This window comes from Geotrypetes seraphini, chromosome 14, assembly GCF_902459505.1.
Source record: "Geotrypetes seraphini chromosome 14, aGeoSer1.1, whole genome shotgun sequence".
Classification (NCBI taxonomy): domain Eukaryota; kingdom Metazoa; phylum Chordata; class Amphibia; order Gymnophiona; family Dermophiidae; genus Geotrypetes; species Geotrypetes seraphini.
The window spans coordinates 27,041,130-27,062,399 of NC_047097.1; the positions used below are offsets into that span (position 1 = coordinate 27,041,130).

The 21,270-nt window shown below is 40.6% G+C and overlaps 1 protein-coding gene across 11 annotated transcripts in view; it reads right to left on the minus strand.

The window, feature by feature from the left end:
* The window catches only part of TP53BP1 (tumor protein p53 binding protein 1), a 91,253-nt gene that overhangs the window by 21,840 nt on the left and 48,143 nt on the right, over positions 1 to 21,270 (minus strand). For 9 of the 11 annotated variants that reach the window (XM_033920075.1, XM_033920078.1, XM_033920079.1 and 6 more), the window contains 6 exons: positions 20,762 to 20,881; positions 19,828 to 20,064; positions 17,309 to 17,366; positions 13,718 to 13,810; positions 4,792 to 5,335; positions 1,875 to 2,027 (listed from right to left, as the gene is read on the minus strand). In XM_033920075.1, coding sequence (XP_033775966.1) covers positions 1,875 to 2,027; positions 4,792 to 5,335; positions 13,718 to 13,810; positions 17,309 to 17,366; positions 19,828 to 20,064; positions 20,762 to 20,881 — 1,205 coding nt within the window. Of the gene's footprint in view, positions 1 to 1,874; positions 2,028 to 4,791; positions 5,336 to 13,717; positions 13,811 to 17,308; positions 17,367 to 19,827; positions 20,090 to 20,761; positions 20,882 to 21,270 lie in introns of those variants that run through there. The other 2 variants (XM_033920083.1, XM_033920081.1) reach the window with 2 other exon arrangements.

Genomic DNA, 21,270 nt, shown 5'->3' on the forward strand with positions numbered 1-21,270 from the left:
ATCCCTTGCCAAGGCCTTTTAGAGGAACACCAGTACCTCACTGCCCGACTCTAACTTTTCTCTGCTGCACCAGCACTGAAACGCCTTGCCTTAGCATGCACTGAAACCATCATTGGCTTTTTGGCTCCAAGGAAAGTAGCATCCCAGATCTTTATTGGATCCTTTATTGGTATGACTGCGCATATATTTTGGGAGTTGTCAAAATAAACTTTAATATGTACATAACAAATAAAGCTACACTGAGAGTTAACTCTTCTTATAGGCTATGTACAAACATCTAGTGTTTTTGGAAAGTCACCAAAGGATATCTTTGTTTAAGTTTTTTTATTGATTTTTTTTCATTTAACAACAAGTGTCATAAATTTTCATACAATTATCTTAATAATACACTTGATATTTCTATAATGTATTTTATACATAACATTTCTTATCTTATATTTCTTATGATTTTATATATCATATAACTAATTATTTTTCTTATAAAGTTATACAACATATATATTGTAATGATTTTATCAATTATTTTTTAAATTATTAACCTTTTTCCCTTCCCTTTATTACATTGTTTTCATGTAAGAATACCATCTATTAATAATATTTTATTTATAATTTATAATAAAGAGTATAAACCCCCCTCCCATATCCCCTCCCTCCCTTTCTTCTTTAACTATTTTCTTATTATGGGAAAATGAAATTCAATTATTACAATATTTTGTTAATGGTCCCCAAATCTTTTTGAATTTATCCATATATCCTTTTTGTGTTGCAAATGTATGTTCCATTTTATATATATGGCAAACTGAGTTCCACCAAAAATTATAGTTCAATCTGTCACAATTTTTCCAATTGTGTGTAATTTGTTGTACTGCTATTCCAGTCATTATAAATAAAAGTTTGTTGTTATTTGATGAAATTTGACTTTGAGATCTCATTGCAGTACCAAATAGAATTGTATCGTATGTCAAGGCTACAGGATTTTCTAACATCCTATTGATTTGGGGCCAAATTGATTTCCAAAATGTTAATATGAATGGACAATAGAATAAAAGATGATCTAATGTCCCTGCTTCAAGATGACAATGCCAGCATCTATTAGACTTAGAGCTATCAATTCTATGTAAACGTGTAGGGGTCCATAAAGCTCTATGTAAAATAAAAAACCAAGTTTGTCTCATAGATGCAGACAGTGTACATCTTATCCTCCAAGACCAAAGTCGTGGCCATTGAGATGCATTGATCTGATGCTTAATCTCAATGCTCCAAATATCTCTAATACCATTTTTTTTCTTTTTATATACAAATTCAGATATTAATTTATACCACCTTGCGGCCTGACAAGATGCAATAAGATTTTTGAATAAATGCAGGGGTGTCCAACCTGCAGCCTGAGGGCCCCATGCGGCCCCATGAAGTATTTTGTGCAGCATTGGTCAAGGGCGATGCAGTGTTTTCCTCTGCTGCCCCCGGATGTTTACCATCTTGCCAGCTCCCTCCTCTGTCATGCTGCAGCGTTTGCACGTTCAAATCAGCGATTAAGAGCAAATTAACCCAAAACCGCGGACATTAGAAGGCCCAAGTGAACGAACTTCACGCAGAGAGTCAAAGACGGACTTCTCGGCTCCGCGGAAAAGTAAGAACTGAGGAGACGCGCCCTGCGCTGGGCGGGAAGGCACTCACGCATGCGCGGTGCGGGCGACTCAAAACTTCGAGTTTCTTCAAGCAAGACTGCTTGTGAGCGTCCGCATCGGGGCTCCGTTGGATCATGTCACCCACTAGTGAGAATGCCTGCCTGCTTGTCCTGGGATAAACATTTTTTCCAGCCAATGCGGCCCAGGGAAGTCAAAAGGTTGGACACCCCTGTTCTAAAGCCTTACCTCTACCACCTTGCGCTCAACCTCAGCTCCATCCACATAGTAGACATCTGTGATAACTCGAGTGACCACGGTGCGCACTTCACGAACTGTCCGCACGTGGCGGTGCAGGAGACGTTCTGGAGGGGGTTGCCGCAACTCAAACTCATCTTCCCCCTGAGTTAAAAAGGGATTTCAATTATAAATATTCAATTAAAATCCAACATAGCAGGTCCTACGTCCCAGTCTCTGGAAATTACTAATTTAGAAACATTGATGTCGTTGACAGATAAGGACCACCTGAATTTGTGCCTGCCTACTCCGTTGTCTAGATATCAACTTTAACTGCTGTGTAGCTTAATAGCAACCTCTTTTAGGTATATACATGGAGAGAAATGCATATATGCACACATATTTAGTGGACATAGCATAGATTGTATTGCTAATCATGCCCTGAATCAGAATGTTGCTACTCCTTGAATTTTGGCCAGGTACTAGTGACCTGGATTGGCCACCGTGAGAATGGGCTATTGGGCTTGATGGAGAATTGGTCTGACCCGGTAAAGCGATTCTTATGTTCTAATGTACAACGTGGACTTAAACCCAGATAACCTTAGAGTAATCGCTCAGACAACGGATGGAGGTTTACAACAATATAGCTACTGTCTCTGAGATTACTTTAATAGATCATTAGCTATTTTGGATATTTCTTTTTGTCTTGTGAGCTGTAAAATGGCCACTTTAGCTAGACTTTGCACATTTTACTTATGTTTCTATGTCTGTAAAGCAAAACTAATAGCTTATCTAGTTTCTGATACGTTGACAAGCCTAGGGTAACTCTCTGCTTCCGCTCTCTCTTCCCTTCCAATTGAGAGATCCACGGATCCCTTCCCCTCAGTTATATGAATGTCATTCAGTCCGATATGGGGCTATAAACCTAATCTAATCTAGTATTTAGGAGTCGCTCTATACCCAATTAGGTTCAAGGCGACATACAAGTCAAAGGAGATACAACTCTTGGAACATAAGAAGGAAAAACTAGGTAGAAGAAGTGAGATATGAGGAGAAGCAGAGAGCTCTATAACATAAATGCGTGGAGTTTGATACTTTCATTGGACCCAGACAGAACTCTTCTAAAACACAAGGACAGAAGACCAAGCATAGTGCCTTGGGCAGACAGAAAGGAAGTGCATCATTTTCAAAATTCCCAGTTTGGTAAATTGTATAAAGATATGATAGCTAGAAACTGAAAGAGCCTCCCCCAATGTATTCTACAATAAGCAAAGCAAAAATTCAAAACTTCTGAGCATATATATTCTTTATCTGTACATTCCAATTCGTTTCCAAGCTAAAGTGCATCGGGTCACAAGGTGAAATTAATCTTAGATGTTACACTTCACCCTCAATATTTGTGGGGATTAGGGGCAGAGCTGGCCCGCGAATATTTAAAAAACCATTAATAACTTTTAGGGCAGACTCTGACCCACTCCTGCCTCCCGGACTTCTCCCCCGCCTCCCTCCTGCCTCCCAGACCTCTACACAGCTGCCGTGAGTTCCTGCTGTAGTCTTGTGAGACCACGGGAACTCACAACAGTCATTTTTGTGGACGGCTCTACACGGGGCACGAGAGTAGGAAGAGCACTGCTGCCCCACTTCACCGCTAGACCACCAGGTAAGCTGTAGAGAGGTCCGGGAAGCAGGGGTGCTTCCGGGTTTAAACCCCAGCCCCCCCCCCCACACCAAATAACCGAAGTCACGAGTCTTAAGTGCACGAATTGGGAGGGTGAAGTGTAATTTCCTTTCCTTGATTCCTGCCAGACCAGTCCAATCCAGTGGTTTATATACCCTGTCCAGCAGAGGGAGGGACAGAAAAGGTCAGCTTCCAGTGACATCACCAGTATAAGCCTGGAGCCACTAACACCTCCAGGGAAACTAAACAAACACCAAAATGGGAATGGAACCAGAAAGCCAAAAGAGTATAACAAAACGACAAGAAGCCCACAATCCTCATCCTTCAGTCTTCCAGAGGTAGTATGTTGGACTGGTCTAGTGGGACTGAAAAACATTTTTTTTTTAAAAGGAAATAAACAGATTAAGATTAACATTTCACCTTCTTTACCATCTAGCTAGACCAGTCCAAACCAGCAGGGATGTATCAGAGTTTTATAGATCTGGATGGGTGGGTGGAAGACGAGGCTCCCTGCACAAGTGCACCTTCAAAGACAAGTTTGTAATGCTTTACAAAGAATGGAGAAAGCATCAAGTTGCCACTTGGTTATGTTCTCTGGAAAAACCACTCGAGATTCGTCGAGGAGGTTACCTGCACTCGCTGATCTGCTGAATAAACTGGGTGCATCTGAAGCCACATATTCTTGTGTGGTCCATGAAAGGGTATGAATAGGCAATCTTATCTTTTGAATTCATTCGCCATCAAGGTACTGCAACAAAATCCTATATTCAGCTTATGGAGTGTGCATCCAGAACCTGTCTGACACTTTGAGTAAGTCATTAAGGAAACTGTTCAATTCACAAGGAAGTCAAGACTAGTTTTGGCAGGAGGGGATTATGCAAGGCAACACAGAGGTTTTTTTAAAAGGACAAGAAACATAAAAACATAAGAGTTGCTCTACTTGATCAAACCAAGGGTCAATCTAGTCCAGCTTACAAGTATTTGGTAGAGTCACAGAAAGTAGCAAGATTCCTCAGGGATAAGAAATACGGTAGCTTTCCTCTGGTCCAACTTATTAACAGGACATTATTGCTACACATAACACAAAGAAGTTAAAATAAAATGTCATGATTTCTCAGTTTATGAAAAAAACCCACTATGCCATGTAAACAAAACCAAACCTTGCCACTCATAAATGTTTCTATGTTGTTATTGTAAATACCCCTAAACAGGCATTTCTAAGTTTTGCCCCCCATATGACTGCCCTCTCACCTGGCTGTGTAGAGAGTCCGTATCATCTCCCTGGATATTAACATGTTTCTGCCCACTCTGCATTCTCCCAGACTCCCCCTCAGTTTGGACGCTGGCATCCTGTTTCCCATATTCTTGGCTGGCCATGCTGGTGCCCACCTCCACCTGGATGTCTGCTCCTTTCTCTGTCTGGGTTGCCGCAGAAATTCCTGGAAGTGTGGAGATCAAGCTCTTCACAGTTTGGACCTCTTTGTTGTTTCTTTCCAGCTGCATGTTCCACAATGTGTCCATCTGCTCTGTGGACACCTTGCCTATCTTTTCTTGACTTTTCGGCCTTTCTTCTGGTCTGTCATTTCCCTCCGATTGCCCCTGTGCATCATCAACCTCCATGGCTTCTTCTTCTGCAGGGCAAACCTGCTCCAGGTTCTCCTCTGGCGTTGGCTGAGTAGTCATAATCTGTCCACGAGAAATCTGCTTCAAGCGCTGCTGGCGTTGCCAAGCTCTATGATCTTCACCCAAATCTTCCTGGTCCTCTTGCGTTCCTGGGAAATGGAGCACGTCGCCCCTGCCAATCAATTACACATATACATAAGGCTCAAATGGAATAAATACAGCTTAATTACATTTTCCAGCATGCAGTACGCTAGGGAAGTTCAAGCAATATGCATCATTGTCCTATTAAAAACTAGAACATAAGAAGTGCCATCTCCGGAACAGACCCTAGGTCCATCAAGTACGGCGATCCGCACACGCGGAGGCCCCGCCAGGTGTTCCCTGGCATAGTATTAGTCCCCATATCACTCTAATTATAGAGAAAGTGACATGGACCAAACTCTTAAAAGATCGGGCTCCAGCTCATTCAACAAAGCACTACAAATCAGTGGCCTCTGTTTAGAGAGCAAAGTTATTACTTTAGCAAGTGGTTTTTGTAGAAAAGGAATAAATCGGGCACACAATTGGGCAACATCTGATGGCACAGAGACAGAAGAGCTCTCCCAGAGCTCAGAAACAGCATAAAAAGTTCTGAGCACAGCCTTCCCACAAGTCGTTTGTCCTCTCAGTTTAAAACTCAGAATCAACTCTCAAGGACATAGGATTCTGTGTCCAATTAATCCTATCCTATCATGAAAAACACCCGATACAAGGTAAGCATTTTTCTGTCAACAACCAAGGCACACCACTGGATCTCTCACAAGCTTAGCTGAGCTGTCTTCATACCAGGGGAAAAATTATAAATAACACCCTAATTTGATACCGAGCAACCAGAATGATTATCTTTCTCTACTCCTTGAGAAAGAAAATTGTACCTGTCCCGCATAGGCAGGGCAGGGTCTAAAAAAAAAATAGGTCCTTAGACCAACAGAGCTGTCTAGGTTGCCTCTCTGACAGGGCTTAGGGAAAGGCATTGTCAGATATGCCTTGCCAAGGGAATGAAGTGGGTTTCCCCCCTCCCACTAGAAAAAAAATAGTATATTAGTCTATATTTGTTCATCTAAAGAACACAAGTTCCGACACCTGAGCAGATATAGTGGGAGGTTATAGAACAATCCCTACTCTATGCAATTGTACAAAGAATATCAACCAAACTGATATGGACATCCTCTAAGCCTAGAGGCCCTTAATCAAGACAATCTTTTGGCTGCAACAGTAGAGGCTGTGATTTGTGAGACTGTGATCGCGCTGGCGTTGTGGGAAAAAGTTAAGTTTTCAGTATAATGTGGGGAGTTACACCCCCCACCAACATGGCAAAGTGAGGCAGCGCGATCCCTATTAAGTAGAGTGGGGGGGGTTTCCCCCCACCCCCCATCAGAGCCCTTTAAAATACAGGTTTTATTCGGCGCGATTAAGCCCTGCGCTCAATTGTCAGCGCGCCTTTGTCCTCGTGCGCTTTTGACCCGTCACCGAACTAGTACTCTGGAAGTAATAAAGTAAGCTCAGCTTGAGCACATCTGGGAAGGGTACAAGATACACCTTGAACCAAACGGTCCAGGAGTTTCTGGACATTTCCAGGCAGGAAATTGAAAGTGGTCTCTGCATTTCTTTATTTTCTTCAAGGCAGATTTCAACTACTGCTAAATATGAGATGGCACAGACAGTGACTTCTAGCTAGACATCAGCTGTAGACACACTGGATTTTGCCCCAGTGAGTTTGCCGCCCTTGAAATAATCTACAGTATAATCTCATTATAACGGACTCTCTTATAATGGAACTTCGCCTTTAGCGGATGAGGTCCTATGGTCCAGGCCGAGAGCCATGATAAACATACAGAAAATCATTGGATATAGGGGACTCGCATATAACGGACTTTCGGATATACCAGACAACTATTTTGGTCCCCAGAGCCGCTTTTAGCTGTAGTTTTATTTGGCTATAACGGACATGCAGGATCCGCCTACAAGGCACGTGGCATGCCGGTGATATAGTATCAAAATGCATCCCTGAAAAAAAAAAATGACCGAGTATTTTTCTTTCCAGTACAGTGTTCTGGTTTTGCAATCATTTCGTGCCCTACCAATGTTTTGCTGAGTTTTGTTTTTGATGTTGCCGATATGCTTGTGCAGTGACTTTTGTTCATCGATTTACGTTGTTTCAAGATGCCCTAAATAAAGTTTTTAAAAAAATGCAACTCTGGATATAACGGACTCTGGATATAACAGACTGGCTTTCCAGGTCCCTTGAAGTCCGTTATAATGGGATTATACTGTATTAACTAAACCTCTACTAAAGCTTTGAGAGCTCTGATAAACTTCAGAAACCCAACGACATCATTTTCATGGTTCTGCTTCCTGTTACAGAGGAAAAGGAACTTTTTTTGCCATTTCTTTTGAAATCTAAGATAGGATCCTCTTATAGCATGAAGTTTCTTGTAGCAGGTAGAGAAGGATCCCAAGGGATACCAACTGATAGGTCCTCTTCTCAGGGGAGGAGTCATATGCTTAAGGCTGTAGTTCTGTGAAACCTTCCAGAAAAGTCTGGGAGTGTGCTTAGAGAAAAGGAGGCAGAGGCAACAGTACAACTAACCTTCCCACGACTCAGAATGTGATAAAAAGTGAAACTACTGGATCTTGAGAAGATTGTACTTCTCTTTGCATGGAACTAGTGAGATTTTGCTGCACAATCTTGAGCAGCAACTTCCAGAATGTCTTCGCAATATCCTTTCACAAAAATCATTAAAACATTTTGAATTAGGGTGTGGCTGCATTGACAAGAGGCAAAGATATCGAAGAGTAAGATTTATCCCCTACTGTTATCAAAATTGAATCTAAGCCTGGCTTTTTGTTGGAAGTATGGATCTTAGAAGCCTCCTGTAAATGGCCAATGCACTGAGATAAAAGCATAGAGTCTTGCACAGACAATGGAACTGTCAACAGTGTAGTTGAACTGTACTTGAGAGACATAACATCTTAGGACACAAGTTTCTCTGTGCCAAAATTGTTAAAACCTGTGAAAATGATTTTTTTTTCAAATTCTTTATTCATTTTTCATCTTACATCAAGTATACAATATTACATCAATTGAATCATACACATCACTTGAAATTCATTCTATTATCATTTTAAATACATAAATTATCTCCCTCCCCCACCCACCCTTCTCACAAATATTGTAATAAAAAAAAAATCATACATGTTATATTCATAAATATTGATTGAACCTGTGTTATAACTATATACCACCCCCCTTCCCATAATTATAATTATACTTTCAGTGTAAAAAGGCGTCTAATCATTACAATAAGTTATCTACGGCCCCCAAATCTTTTTAAAATTATTATAATTCCCTTTTAGTATGGCAATTGTTCTTTCCATTTTATATATATGGCACAACGAATTCCACCAGAAGATGTAGTTAAGCCTAGTGTAATTTTTCCAATTTCCGGTGATATGTTTAATGGCAACTCCTATCTAAGTTCTAAGTCTAATAGATGTTGGCACTGTCATCTTGAGGCTGGGACATTAGATCACCTTTTATTCTATTGTCCATTTATATTATTATTTTGGAAATCAATTTGGCCTCAAATAAATAGGATGTTAGATAATCCGGTGGCCTTGACATTTGATACTATTTTATTTGGCATGGCAATGAGAGCAAAGAGTCAAACTTCATCAAATAATAACAAACTTTTATTTATATTGACTGGAGTAGCCATTCAACAGATTACATATAATTGGAAAAATGACAGATTAAATTACAACTTTTGGTGGAATTCTGTATGTCATATATATAAAATGGAGCATACAATAGCAATATTTTGATAAGTTTCAGAAAATATGGGGACCATTAACAGATTTTTGCAATGAGTAATAACATTTTCCCAAAGTAAGATATTCGACATGAGGGGTTGTGGGTGGATAATATTTATTAATACTATAATGTATATGAACGTGTTAATAATTTTAATATATTGTAGATGGAATTTCTGTAGAGGAAGGGAGGGGATGGGAGGGTTTTCTATCCTAATATTAATTCTTTAGATATTAGATGTAGTATATAATATTCAAAATATTACAGAACATAGATATTGACTGAAATGTTATATTTAAAGTGTTACATGAAAGGTAATCAAGTGTATATATACAAATTTGAATGATTTCAGCTGAAACACTTGTTGTAATATGTAAAAATGAATAAAGAATTTAAAAAAAAAAAAAGTTTGTTATTGCTTGATGAAATTTGACTTTTTATTCTCATTGACGTCCCAAATAGAATTGTATCATATGATAGAGCTACATGGTTTTCTAATAAACAATTAATTTGTGAAAATGATTAAACTGAAGAGTCATCTATCTTTCTGAGCTTCAATAGTAGTGCTATGATTATGGTCCTTTGCATTTAGAGAATGGCACTCAGAGACACTGAACTATGCACTCTGTTGCTCCTACTCAGACTAGCGTTAGCACTAGAGAACTTTGCATTTTTTATCAAGGTGTCTCAGCCAAGACTTGCCTGCTCTGAAGCACTATGGTACTCCTCTTTACTCGTGGTACAACTCTTTAGGTCACTGTGTCAGGAAAGAGAAGCCAACATCTAAGAAAAGAATCTGCTGGCCTACACGGTCAACCAACTTCTGGATAAACACTAGTCATCCCCTTGAACCTCATTTACCAAAAATATCCAAACTCCTAAATAAGCACATCGAAAAAAATGGGCAGCTAAAACCGAGTCAACACGGCTTCTGCAAGGGTAGGTCATGCCTCACTAACTTATTGTACTTCTTTGAGGGGGTGAGCAGTCAGGTGGATAAAGGGGAATCTATAGACATCATTTACTTTGACTTCCAAAAAGCCTTCGACAAGGTGCCACACGAGAGACTGCTTAAAAAGATATGGAACCACGGGGTACAAGGGGAGGTCCACCGATGGATCAAGGTCTGGCTGGCAAACAGGAAGCAGAGGGTTGGCGTAAAGGGCCACTACTCAGACTGGAAAGGGGTCACGAGCAGAGTTCCGCAGGGGTCGGTGCTGGGACCGCTCCTGTTCAATATCTACATAAACGACCTAGAGGCGGGAATCAAGTGTGAGGTCATTAAATTTGCAGATGACACCAAACTATGCAGCAGGGCTCAAACCAGGGAAGACTGCGAAGATCTTCAAAAGGATCTAACACAGCTGGAAAAGTGGGCCGAAAAATGGCAGATGAGCTTCAACGTGGGGAAATGCAAGGTCATGCACGTGGGGAAAAAGAACCCGATGTTCACATACAAAATGGGGGGAACATCACTAGGGGTCAGCAACCTGGAGAGAGACCTGGGAGTGATGGTAGATGAAACACTGAAGGCATCAGCACAATGCGCCACGGCCTCAAGGAAAGCAAACAGAATGTTGGGTATCATTAAGAAGGGTATTACAACCAGGACGAAAGAAGTCATCATGCCGCTATATCGTGCAATGGTGCGGCCGCACCTGGAGTACTGCGTCCAGTACTGGTCGCCGTACCTCAAGAAAGACATGGCGGTACTTGAGGGAGTACAAAGAAGAGCAACTAGACTGATAAAGGGAATGGAAAAACTTCCATATATCGAAAGATTGAAGCAGTTGGGACTTTTCTCCCTGGAGAAGCGAAGACTTAGAGGAGACATGATAGAAACCTTCAAGATCCTGAAGGGCATAGAAAAAGTAGACAGGGACAGATTTTTCAAATTAAGGGGCGCCACAAGTACAAGGGGGCACTCGGAGAAATTGAAAGGGGACAGGTTTAGAACAAACGCTAGGAAGTTCTTTTTCACTCAGAGGGTGGTGGATACGTGGAACGCGCTTCCAGAGGCTGTTGTAGACAAGAAAACATTAAATGGTTTCAAAGAAGGTTTGGATAGATTCCTAGAAGAAAAAGGGATTGAGGGGTATAGATAGGTATAGACCATTGCTCAGGAAATGGGCCTGATGGGCCGCCGCGGGAGCGGACCGCTGAGCAGGATGGACCTAGGGTCTGCCTCAGCGGAGGCAACTTCTTATGTTCTTATCTCCCTTAGGTATCCCTTTAACCTTCTCCTAAATAAGCATCTCCCTTAGGTATCCCTTTAACCTTCTCCTAAATAAGCATCTCCCTTAGGTATCCCTTTAACCTTCTCCTAAATAAGCATCTCCCTTAGGTATCCCTTTAACCTTCTCCTAAATAAGCATCTCCCTTAGGTATCCGCTTAACTGATTCCTTCAAAGTTAGGTATCTTTCTTCAGTTGCCTATATTGTTTTCCCCACTGAACCTTGTAACTACTTGAACCCTGTCAAGTTATTCTATCGATAAATCCAGATATCTTATACTTGTATTTCTATACCACAACATGTAATTTACTTAAATCGTTGTAATGTAATTCTCTCGGTAATGTCCTGATCTCTTTTAACTGTAATCCGCTTAGAACCGCAAGGCACAGGTGGAATAGAAATCACAAATGTAATGTAATGTAATAAAGACTTTTCCTTTATCTTCAAAAGTCTCTTTTCCATCTCAAACTGTTCCCGAAACCTAGTCACTGTTTTCTGATCCTTAGGACATTCTTCTATTTGCATAGTAGCTTTCCTTCTGATGAGTAGAACCCAAGAAGATCATTAATGGTTATTTTCCAAACTAAAACAGGACAGGGCCTGCAGCTGGGTTTGACTTGTGCCATGGCAGCACATTTGCAAGAAGCAAATGCTAACAAATTATTTTTTCTTAAGGTACTAATAAAATGATGAAAACAGTATAACTGGAACAAGAAGACAACTCTTCAAAAATAATCTTGAGAATTTTGTTTTCATGCCCATGTGACAGCATAGGTAACAAAACAAAAAAAACCCCCACAACTAACCATTCCCACCTTTTATGAAGCCACGTTAGCGTTTTTTATCGCTAGCCGCAGTGGTAAAAGTACTGACGCTCATAGGAATTCCATGAGCGTCGGAGCTTTTGCCACCGCAGCCGGCGATCAAAAACGCTAATGTGGCTTCATAAAAGGGGGGGGAGGGGTAAGAGTGACTGCTGCATGTAGGAAGGACAACACATTCTCATAACTTTACAATAATTTAGAGCTTTAGGAGAGCTCTGATGTTACCCATTTGTATGCAGGATTCAATTCTGCTGGTCAATGAAATTGCCCTATACCATCATTTCAATATTACTTTCTTAGTCCTGACAAATTTAGGATGCCACACATGTGCCAAGTAATACCCGTCTCACAACAATGCCTTCTAGAATCTGATCTCCAAAGCTGAAAGAGAAATGCAGGATGTAACACAGCCTGATCAGGTTTTTACTGCCAGTGCAGAAACTCCTCCCTCCCAAATGTCTCTGGCATATTAAACGTTCTGGTAACTAAAATATCTACTTCTAAGCTATCTTCACCACTTCCTGTTGCTGCACTATTATTCTGTTGCTTGGCGAGAGTTTGCTCAGCTCCAAATGACAGACCCTTATACCGAATTTTAAAAGACAAGCAGCATAGAAGGGTAACAAATATGGGTGTTTTTGGAACAGTGTGCTGCTAAAACACATAAATGTTTTATTTAAATACCACATTAGCCTTTCGATTCAGTATAGTACTAAAACAGCTTTAGTGAATGGTAAAAACTAAGTATCACTTCTATTAATAGAACACTGGAATAAAGACTGATCTCTTTACTAAGAGCTGTCTTCACTATCAAGGCTGGCAACACTGCTTCACTCTAATAGATCATAACGCTCTGTTAGTGGCATATATCAGCAGTCGGGGAGGAACAAATGTGGCAGTAGTGGACGAGTCCGCTTTCCTGTTCTGGGCTGACATGCACCTAGTGGCACTGAAGCTCATACAATGGGCATTCAGGAGGTGGAGGAGAGGAAAATGGTGACAGCGTGCGATGAACACAGAAGATCGCGAATCAGAAAATAATGGTAAATATTGAAGAACGAAGGCCAGTACTGGGCAGACTTGCACGGTCTGTGTCCATATATGGCCTTTTGGTTGAGGATGGGTTGGGGAGGGCTTCGATGGCTGGGATGGTTTAGATGGGCTGCATTGAGCCTTGACGGAGACTTCAGTACCGGGCAGAGCCTTGGGTTCTGGCCCAGAAATAGCTAAGAAGAAGGAAAATTTAAATTAAATCAGTAATTTAAAGAGTGAGTAAGGTTGGGCAGACTGGATGGACCATTTGGGTCTTTATCTGCTTTCATCTACTATGTTACAACAATGCTCAGAAATCTGCTTCAGCAAATCTATCCATACCAAATTACTAGCAGTTTCTAATACGACGATGTGGAAAAAAAAAAAAAAAGAGTTGCCACCTGGCTCCAGGTTACATGGAATAGAATAAATACCAGGACTGAACCTAGCTCATGTCTCATGAGTTGGAGCCAGGGGACAAACGTAGCTGGCTGAGTCCACTTGCCAGGAGAGTCTTTGCTCTCAAATCCCACACTTCAAAGGGTTGCACTGGATCAGAGTTTCAGGATGGCAAGTGAAGAAAGAAGAGTAAAAACTCTTGAGGAGTTACCGGACTGGAGTAGTAGGAAGGTCATAACCTCTGGCTTCTTCTTCTCGTCGAACTTCACAGATGCGACTGAATACAGACTGAGTTTTTGGGATACTAGGTAAGAGTGAAAAAAGAGAAATCCCAATTATATTACATAGGAATGCTTGCACAGGGAAAAATGCGTAGAAACAAGGAAACTGTTGATCTGGGGGCCATTTCAGCTGCATGTTATACTGCCCTGGTGGCAAAATGGTTTGTTTGGGTACTTTGCAGAGAATACTTTGTGCCCCCACAAATGATTTTATCTGTTTTCGTTTGTTGTTGTTTTTTTTTTTTTTTAAATGACAGCACCAATCTATTACATATTCAGCACTTCCCTCCTGGACAATGATCAGAACTTTCACATCAGAATCCGCATACAATACTAGTCCAATACACAGACGAACCGGAAACTGTATGAAACACAGGTGACAAAGAATCAACTTGATTCCGATGGCAGAACAGAATACAAATACCAAGATCAAGACGTTTAGTCACCTTTCAAGTCTGTGCTTGTGTTCGTATGGCTAGAGCACAGTTACTACTCACCTGGAGTTCACTTGGTTCTAAACTACATGAGATCTTGTCTCCCTACTTCACGTACTTACATCAAGAGTACCTATGCATCGAACGTACTGTATTGTATTTCTCGCTGCTATATAGTGCCTTATCGTTTGTCATGCTACTGTACTCTGTCTCCAACACATGCATTCAGTCCTCTACACAATACACAGGAATTATCTTACTGCTGCTGTTCATCTTTTTAAATCTGTTGTTCTGTATATTTGCTTATATGTGAATTTGCAACCTTGATGCTAACTTTCTACTCTGTATTGTACACTTATAACCCGTTCTGGGCTCTTCTGGGAGAGTGGGCTAGAAATTGACTAAATACATAAATAGCAGGTGTTATCAGAGGACAGCAGGCAGGTATTTTCACATGTGGGTGACATCATCTACGGAACCCTGGCCCAGACAATCAAAAAGTATACTGTCACTTTAAATCTTTAAGACTGCCTGTACCGTACGCATGTTGGTGCCTTTCTGCTTGATGTCAGCTCATGGGATCATCAGTTAAGTAAAAATGCAAATAAGGAGCCAAGACAAAGTTTTCATGAATTTTCCTCTTATTATGTGAAGCCGGCTGAAATGACCCTCGATTCAGTATGGGACTTGGTTTCCAAGCTAGGAGACGCACTATCTAAACAAATAAAGGAGGGAGAAAAGAATCTAAATACTCAAAAACAAGTAATAGAAGAAAATAAACAAGAAATTTCCAACGTTAAACTAAAAATAGGAGATATAGAGAAAGAAGTAACTGAGGTTAAACAAGTTCAATTGTCAATAATTAAAGAAAATCAGATTATCAGAAGGAAATTGGAAACAGTGGAAAATAGTTATTGAGCCAACAACTTGGGCTTGCTGAATTTTCCAAGAATTTCCACTATAAGTCCAAGGGAAATGATAAAGAGGTACTTTATGGAGATTTTGAATATCCCAGAGGACTCAATCCCTCCTTTTACTCGGGTATATTATTTACCGGGTAAAATACCAGATCAGCAAGCGGAAAACTAGAATCAGCTTGAGCATGAATCCCATTTAAATTTGACCGCAATGTTGGAAGTTTCTGATAAGGAATTGGCTAAACCAGCAACACTTCTATTATCTGTGGCATTATTGCCAGATAAAGAATGGCTATTAAAATGTTGGGGTTTTTTAAAATAAATTTAAGGAGTTTCTAAGTTTGAAAATCCAAGTTTCCCCAGATGTTAGTAAAGAAACTCAAAATCGTAGACGTCAATTTCTTCTATTGCAACCAGGTGTTAATCAGCTAGGTGGTATTTTCTTTTTACGTTTCCCATGTAAATGTGTAATAAGGTATCGAGATAATAAATGTGTGTTTTTTGAACCGGCTCAACTCACAACTTTCCCGACACTGAAAGGCCTGGAAAAGGAAAAGGAAGGAACAACAATGCCTAGTTAAAGTAGGAATATATGCTCCCCTGAATCAGCCAACAGATACCTTTTTGCTTATTTTGTTTAAACTTTATTCTTTTGAATCACTCGTAGAATCTTGGATCATTTGAGGACTTGAGAATGTGTGAATAGAGTGAAGTTATCTGAAAATGAACTTTCTTTTAGTCTTTAAAAGGCATTGTATTCACACAATCTCTCTGTACAAAATGTTTGATTTTGTTAAACGTAAAATTGATAAATAATTAAAATTTTAAAAAAATGCAAATAAGCCAACTTAGGTTGTGAGAATATACTGCCTGCTTTTCTTTGTATAATGCATAGTTACTCACCTGTAGCAGGTGCTATCCAAGGACAAGCAGGCAGTATATTCTCACATGTGGTACTCCCTGCTGCCAGGATCATGCCTCTGAGAAGAGGGTTATTGATAACTACCACGAGTCTGGCAAAACCAAAAGGGCATGTAAGTGGAGAATAAATTTTGAAGAACTGCCTGGCTGAATCAACTATCCTGTCTGGGATGATGCTACAAATAAATAGTGGGATGTGGCGATATGAATTGAAGACCAGGTGGCTGCTTTACAGATGTCCTCAAAGAGAGTGAAAAGCAGATGAGCTACGGAAGTCGCCATTGCTCATACTTTATATGCAGTGGCATGACCTTCTAGCGTCAGCCCAGCCCGCGCATAGCAAAATGAGATACAGTCCGCCAGTCATGTGGAGATGGAGACCGGAGCTACTAGTCTGTTTGAATCGAATGAGAGGAACAGCTGAGTGGAAGCTCTGTGAGGTTTGGTCCTACCCAAATAATACTCATAAGCAAGAGCACGTTTACAGTCCAACATATATGAAGTGCACTGGAAAAGAGGAAACTTAGAGGGGACATGATAGAGACTTACAAGACCATGAAGGGCATGGAGAAAGTGAAGAGGGACAGATTCTTCAAACGCTCAAAAACTACAAGAACGAGAGGGCATTCGGAAAAATTAAGAGGGGAGGAATTCAGAACCAATGCTAGGAAGTTCTTCTTCACCCAAAGGGTGGTGGACACCTGGAATGCGCTTCCGGAGGATGTGATAGGACAGAGTACGGTATTGGGGTTCAAGAAGGGATTAGATAACTTCCTGAAGGAAAAGGAGATAGAACGGTATAGACAGAGGATTACTATACAGGTCCTGGACCTGATAGGCCGCCACGTGAGCGGACTGCTGGATGTGAGGGACCTCTGGTCTGACCCAGCAGAGGCACTGCTTATGTTCTTATGTGATGTGTTTTTTAACTTTATTACCAGGCGTGAGAAGGGGCTACTGGGCTTGATGGACCATTGTACGGCTGTTCTTATGTTCCTTTAATTAGGATGTTATATTTGTCTTAATGAGCTTCTGTTTTTGGCACCTTGTGACTTCTGAAATCTTGTAGGTTTTGAGCCACAGGCTAAACATGTTCAGACTGACCCTCTGAACGATTTCCTTATCTAGTCCCCGTCTCTCATTATTTTACTTCAGAGGGTTTTGTCGGGAGGCAGGAGGGAAATTATCTACTTATTGAAAATCAGGACAAGTTTTGTGTGAAATCGTTCTGCATAACAAGGATCCTTACCTGGCAACAGTTTCAGCAAAAGCAGCCGTTTCATTTTTCTTTTCAGTAGCTTCAGGCTCTGAACAAAAAAGTCGAGAAAAAAAAAAATGATTATTACTACTACAAGGGGCCCACCTGAAAACTCTTAGGGCTCCAAAGGTGAAACAAAGAGTAGGAACAAAAAAGGAGTCTATTAATAAAAATAAATGTAAAAGATTAAGAGGGTTTTCACAGGAGGTTATGGAAGCCATTTGCAAAGGCCTGTCACAAGGAGCAGGAGCCAAGGGACTTCACTCCTGCCCCCAATGAACCACCAGCGACATCAGGTAGGCCTACTTAAAGGGGTTTGGGGGTGCAGAGGGGCAAGTTTCCCCTCTAAGGACCGAGTTGACATAAGCAAAAACTTTTTAGCAAGTCCAAATGATAAAATAACCGCACCATCGCTTCATTTAAATGGTCACGACCACCTAATTTCAAAATCGATCAAAATTTTAGGAGTCACTTTAGACTCCTATTTAACAATGGTAGAACCCACGAATTTAGTGGTAAAGAAGTGCTTTTTTGCACTATGGAAACTAAAGACCATCAAAAAAATATTTTGATCCTCCATCCTTAAGATTATTGGTGCAAGCACTGGTGTTCTGTTGTAACATTGTTTATTTGGGAGTACCAAAGAAAATATTGAGAAAACTGAGACTAGTGCAGAATACGGCTGTCCGTTTGATATTTGGACTAAGGAAAAATGATCACATCAGTCCTTACTATCGAATGCTGCACTAGTTGCCAGTAGAAGCACGAGTAATATTTAAGTTCTCTTGTATTTGTTTTAAGTTGGTTTGGGGACTGGCCCCTACCTACTTGTTGTCTCATTTCATGCTATTCAACCCTACCAGGATAAGTTTCAAGTTTTTATTTGTATTTGATGAATCGCTTATTCAAGTTGCTAAGCGATTTACAACTACATAAAATAGTGTTATATAATTTAAACAAAGTAACTTCAAACTTACAGATCTAAGACAAACACGAAACATGAGGGATAGAGGGGCAAAGTTACATGTTCTTGGTTTAAGAAAAAAGATAAAAACAAGGAAAAAAACAATAGGATGGGTAAAAGACTGAGCCAAAAATCTTAGTCTAAAGTTAGATATTAAATGCGTCTTTAAAAAGATAACTTTTAAGAAATTATTTTAATTGGTTAAGGTCTTTTTCCTCTCTAATATACTGGGGAAGTGAGTTCCACAGTTGGGGGGCCATTACTGAGAACATATCCTGTCTTCTAATACCTAGAATTTTCAATGAAGGGACCGTTAGGAGATTTTGTGATGTCGAACGAAGGGACCGGGAAGTATTATGGGGAATGCCTATCCTAGGATCATTGGCTGTAGATACAGGACTTTTTGGGGTTCTTAGTTAGTGGCACGCAAGACACCAGCGCGCTGACAATTTAGCGCAAGACAGAAGCGTGCCGCCAAAAAACTTATTTTTTAAGAGCTCCGACAGGGTGTGTTGGGGGGGAACCCCCCCACTTTAATGCATAGTGTTCACGCTGCCGTGGGGGGGGTTGTGGGGGAGAAAACGGAACAGTTTCCAATTTTTTTCAGGAAAAGTTCCGTTTTGTCTATAATGGGGGGTTGCACCCCCCCCCCAACGGCAGTGAGAACACTATGCATTAAACGTCGGAGCTCTTAAAAAATAAGTTTTTCGGTGGCACGCTTCTGTCTTGCACTGAATTGTCAGCACTGAATTGTCGGCGCACTGGCGTCTCACTCGCGATTATCCCGTCACCCTTTTTTTGGATAGGATGCTAGCATTTCAATCAAGTAGACAACAGTCCTGGTTGGGCAAATATATTAGCGGACCCATGCAATCTTACAGCGCATTTCAAAAAGGGATTAAGACTGTACTATTTGATAAATTCATTTCTTAACTGAAGTTTCATTCATAACAAAAATTTTATACTGTCTATACTCTAGGTAACATGTTGTATTTTTACTCTCAATACTTTGTACTTTGCTGATTGTCCAGTTCCTCTTCTGTGTAAACCGCCTAGAAGTCGTTCGATTGTTGGCAGTATAGAAGAATAAAGTTATTACATTAGAGATTTCTATGCCGCCATTACCTTGCGGTTCAAGGCGGATTACAAAAGAGTTATAAACGGTGGGTTACAATGGAAGGAATACATACAAGTAATTTGAAAAACAGCACTTAGATCCATCCATAAATACATAAGAAACCATTTTCACCCACCCTGATTCCAATGTATCCAAATAAACCATACAACAATACATACATACATGTAATTAATAAGCAAATCCTAATTTAATATCCCTCTCCCTCCCCTGGATCCCCTGCAAATCAAACCAGAAATAGAGAAACAAACCATTTAATTAGAATGATAAAATTGGTCAATGGACCCCACGTCAATGTAAACAACTTATTATTACCCGTTGGTTCAGAATTCAGTGCCCTCTCTCCGCACACAATGCACCCCACATATCGACATTCTTGCTTTAGATTCTCAAGGTTTGAACAGCTCTTACTTTCCAAACTGAACTGTGAAGATTCATCACTTTCTTCGTGAACAGGTGTGACAAGTTTCATTCTTAGATACAGTTTCCCATTAGCCTCTGGAGCCACTCCAGAATCTATTTTCCCGCTCTCGTCAGATACATCACTTGTAGCCATAGCACTCTCCACGGTGACATCACTGGGCGCCATTGTAGTCTCAGCAGACACATCACTAGAGGCCAAAGAGCTTTTTGGACAGTCTCCAGTCACTAAAAGAAATGATTTTGAAAGACACTACAGGAAAGAAATGAGAAAAAATTTCTTATACCTCCCCACTACAGAGTGGGATTTTATTCTTGAAGATCCACCAACGTGAAGTGCAAATCACTCTTCCCTCTCTTTAGCACAGTGGTTCCCAAACCTGTCCTGGGGGACCCCCAGCCAGTCAGGTTTTCAAGATATCCCTAATGAATATGCATGAGAGAGATTTGCATATAATGGAAGTGACAGGTATGCAAATCGCTCTCATGCATATTCATTAGGGATATCTTGAAAACCTGACTGGCTGGGGGTCCCCCAGGACAGGTTTGGGAACCACTGCTTTAGCTGGTCTCAACTACAAGTTTTCATCAGCCATGCAACGGGGCTCAAAATGGCTTCAAAAGCAAATTACAGTACAATAGCTACCAGATTACTATATAGAAACGAATCCCCTCCCATCTCATTTGTATTCTCTCCAATAATAAATTACTAAACATATGAGATGTCATCAAGTCATAACCAGAACACAGATTCACACCAACATCTTCAGTTTGACCCTCGTTGACTTGATAAGAATATGCTGGTAAAATCAAATGTAATGTTGGTCCAGTAGAAAGGATATTACCTACAGCTTCCATTATGACCTTCCTTTCTAAATATGGAGTAAAAACGCAAAGCAGGTCTGTCACCTGTTGAGAAACTCACTGATAGGTGTACTGTGTCTTCTGGGCGCCAGCTTCAGTTGATTAATAAGTGGTGGGGTGACACCAGCCAGTGGCTGAATGATGTCTCCTTCTTTCGGTAAAGTAAAATGAAATGGCATTTCTGTAGAGATATACAAACACCCTTAGTGATATCCAATGAGATACAATGAGAGAAAATGCATACAGGTTTTTATCATCCTATGAGCCTGCCTAGGTATGAGCGACACAGAAATAGAAGATTAGATTAGATCCTTCAAAAGTCTTTTAGGTAATACCCTAAGGTGGAAAAACACACACGAGGAAACTGAATCATGAAGGACAGCAGAGAACAAAATATGTACTGTCTTACCAGGTGGTTAATGAAAAGGGAGAGAAGAATATCTAATCACTAATTAGTTAGTCATATGGCTCAGGCTGCAACATTCTGTACTGAAACAGAGAAGTCTGTGTTCAGACCCCATCACCAATGCTGATCACATGGTTTGGAAAGGCCCAAGAAAAAAAAAGGAG